This window comes from Nothoprocta perdicaria, unplaced genomic scaffold (assembly GCF_003342845.1).
Source record: "Nothoprocta perdicaria isolate Ctin4 unplaced genomic scaffold, notPer1 scaffold_398, whole genome shotgun sequence".
Classification (NCBI taxonomy): domain Eukaryota; kingdom Metazoa; phylum Chordata; class Aves; order Tinamiformes; family Tinamidae; genus Nothoprocta; species Nothoprocta perdicaria.
The window spans coordinates 342,923-345,971 of NW_020455641.1; the positions used below are offsets into that span (position 1 = coordinate 342,923).

The 3,049-nt window shown below is 73.7% G+C and overlaps 2 protein-coding genes across 2 annotated transcripts in view; one reads left to right on the top strand and one right to left on the bottom strand.

The window, feature by feature from the left end:
* LOC112952280 (zinc finger protein 239-like) overlaps positions 1 to 3,049 on the bottom strand; it is a 108,944-nt gene that overhangs the window by 94,885 nt on the left and 11,010 nt on the right. The gene's annotated exons all lie outside the window — the stretch shown is intronic.
* Positions 14 to 2,873, top strand: CUNH12orf10 (chromosome unknown C12orf10 homolog). The gene is made up of 7 exons (XM_026045079.1): positions 14 to 166; positions 760 to 872; positions 959 to 1,118; positions 1,195 to 1,344; positions 1,426 to 1,548; positions 1,992 to 2,173; positions 2,508 to 2,873. The coding sequence occupies exons 1-7, from the start codon at positions 14 to 16 to the stop codon at positions 2,686 to 2,688; spliced, it is 1,062 nt and encodes a 353-aa protein (XP_025900864.1). The 3' UTR covers positions 2,689 to 2,873.

Genomic DNA, 3,049 nt, shown 5'->3' on the forward strand with positions numbered 1-3,049 from the left:
CGCCGCCCGCCTCATGGCCGCCGCCGCCGGGAGCGGGGCGGGCACCGGGACCGGGACCAAGCGGCCCCGCTGCGAGGCCGCCCCGCGCATCGGCACCCACGATGGCACCTTCCACTGCGACGAGGCGCTCGCCTGTTACCTGCTGCGCCTGCTGCCGCAGTACCGGGTACGGGCGGCGGACCGGGCACCCACCGGAGCCCCCACAGCCCCGACGGCAGCCCAGAACCCCCGAATGGAGCCTCGGCGGCTCCCGCGGGAGCCCCCTCGTCCCCAACAGGAGCCCCGATATCCCCAACGGGAACCCCGGGACCCCCGACGGGATCTCCTACATCCCGACGGGAACCCGGGACTCTCCCACCGGGACCCCCCAACCGGAACCCCGCGATCCCAACCGGAGCCCCGACATCCTCTATGGAGCCCGGGATCCCCGACGGGAACCCGGGATTCTCCAACCGGAGCCCGTGACCCCCCTGATGGGAGCCCAGAACCTCCGACGGGAGCCCGGCATCCCTGACCGGATCCCGCGACCCCCTGGTGGGATCCTGGGAGCCCTGACCAGAGCTGGGGTCCAGTCTGCCCCTGTCCCACACCGAGCTCGTGCCCCTCGCGGACTCCCGTGTCCCGAATCACCCCGAATCCTCTCCCCAAGTTCCCATCCCCCACGGGCTCCCAGCTCCCGGATGGCGACGGATCCGAGCTCTGGTCCTCCGTGGGCTCCCGGGTCGCCCCGGATCCGGTGCCATCCCCGGCGGTGCGCAGGACGCCGAGGTGATCCGCACGCGGGACCCGCAGCGCCTGGCGCAGTGCGACGTCGTGGTGGACGTGGGCGGCGAGTACGACCCCGCCAGGCACCGCTACGACCATCACCAGAGGTGAGCGCAGCCCCCGCCCGGCCGCCCGGACCCCCCGGACGCCTGGGCCCCCCACCGCAGTGGGTCCCGACGGTGCCGCCCGCCAGGTCCTTCACGCAGTCCATGCGCTGCCTGCGCCCCGACAAGCCCTGGAGCACCAAGCTGAGCAGCGCCGGGCTCGTCTACTGCCACTTCGGCACCCAGATCCTGAGCAGCCTCCTGGGGCAGCCCGAGGACGGGCCCGTGGTCACCACGCTCTACGACAAGGTACCGGCCGCGGGGACACGCGGGGACACGGGCGGAGGAGCCGGGGTGTCCCGAGCGCTGCCCTCGTCCCCCGCAGCTCTATGAGAACTTTGTGGAGGAGATCGACGCGGTGGACAACGGCATCGCGCAGCGCGACGGCGAGGCGCGCTATGCCGTCACCACCACGCTGAGCGCCCGCGTGGGCCGCCTCAACCCGCGCTGGAACGACGCCGAGCAGGACACGGAGGTGGGCGCCGCGCGGGGCCGTCCGCGCGCGCGGGCGGCGGGGACGCGACGCGGGGACGTCGCTCATTCCCGCCGCGCGCAGGCCGGGTTCCGGCGGGCCATGGAGCTGGCGGGCAGCGAGTTCCTGGAGCGCCTCGACTACTACCACCGCGCGTGGCTGCCCGCGCGCGCGCTCGTCGAGGACGCCGTGCGCCGGCGCTTCCAGGTGCGGCCGCAGAGCGGAGGAGCCGGAGCCCCTTGGAGCCGCCGCCGCGGCCCTGCGCGCAGACACCCCAAAGCACAAGCGTGACAGCCCCGGGGCTGGGGGGGCTCATGCACGTGGGGAGGTGCAGGGGGACACTCAGACCTGGGGAGATGTAGGGGGACACTCAGCCGTGGGGTCTGGGGGGATGCATGAGGGGAAACTCAGCCCAGAGGGGTGCAGGGGGACACTCACAGCCAAGGAGATCTGGGGGGGACACTGAGCCTGGGGTGCAGGGGGGACACTCGGCCCAGGCGTTGCAGGGGGCGACTGAGCACGGGGGTGCAGGGGTCCCCAACCCAGGGGTGCAGGGTGTCCCCAGCCCGGGGGATGCAGGGGGACCCCAGGGGTGCAGGTGTCCCCAGGCCGGGCGGCACTGTGCCGGCGCTGACCCCTGCCCGGCGCAGGTGGACGCGAGCGGGGCGGTGCTGGAGCTGCCGCAGGGCGGCTGCCCCTGGAAGGAGCACGTGCTGAGCCTGGAGCGGGAGCTGGCGCTGCCCCGCGCGCTGCTGCTCGTGCTCTACCCCGACACGAGCGGGCAGTGGCGCGTGCAGAGCGTCCCCGCTGGGCCCGACACCTTCGAGAGCCGGTGAGGCCGCGTCCCCCGTGCCGGGCATCCCCGCGTCCCCTGCTGCCTCCAAACACGTCCCCCCAGCGCGATGTCCCCGTGTCCCCCTGGCGCGATGTCCCCGTGTCCCCCCCTGCCTTCCAATGTGTCCCCCTGGCACGACGTCCCCGTGTCCCCCGCTGCCTCAGATCACGTCCCCCCGGCGCGATGTCCCCGCATCCCCCGCTGCCTCCCAGCGTGTCCCCCCAGCGCGATGTCCCCATGTCCCCTGCTGCCTTCCAATGTGTCCCCCGCGGTGCAGTGTCCCCACGGGCCCCGCTGCCTCCCAATACGTGCCCTTCTCTTGCCCGGGCAGCCTTCCCCTGCCGGAGCCGTGGCGGGGCGAGCGCGACGAGGCGCTGAGCCAGCTCACCGGCATCCCCGGCTGCGTCTTCGTCCACGCCAGCGGCTTCGTGGGTGGCCACCGCACGCGGGACGGGGCGCTGGCCATGGCGCGGCGGGCGCTGGAGCTGCAGAACCACCACGACCCGCGATGACCCGCTCAGCGCGTGAGCCTCCGGGCTGTCCTTCCTCCGGCGGTGCCGCCACGACCCGCTCAGCGTGCGAGCCTCCGGGCTGCCCTTGGGCACTGAGTGGCACCGCCACGACCCGCTCAGCGCGTGAGCCTCTGCGCAGCCCTTTGCCAGGCGGCGCTTGCTGCAATTCCAGTAAAACCTGCAGGGATTCCAGTAAGAACCAGCGCATTCCCGGTGTGGTGGCTGCTGAGGAAGGGAGTTCAGGGAATGCAGGGGGAGCTCGGCCGCTGCAGCCCCCCCGCCAGGCCGGGGGAGGGCCCAGGCGTCCGGGAAGGGCGGGCCGTGCCCCGCGTGCCGCATTTGCCGCCATGCAGCCGCCGCG

Bases quoted from the DNA above. Each gene is read 5' to 3' on its own strand.
- CUNH12orf10 (XM_026045079.1), top strand. From the start codon at position 14: ATGGCCGCCGCCGCCGGGAGCGGGGCGGGCACCGGGACCGGGACCAAG. The intron at 1,119-1,194 runs GTACCGGCCGCG...CGTCCCCCGCAG, and splicing joins TCACCACGCTCTACGACAAG to CTCTATGAGAACTTTGTGGA. The intron at 2,174-2,507 runs GTGAGGCCGCGT...TTGCCCGGGCAG, and splicing joins CCCGACACCTTCGAGAGCCG to CCTTCCCCTGCCGGAGCCGT.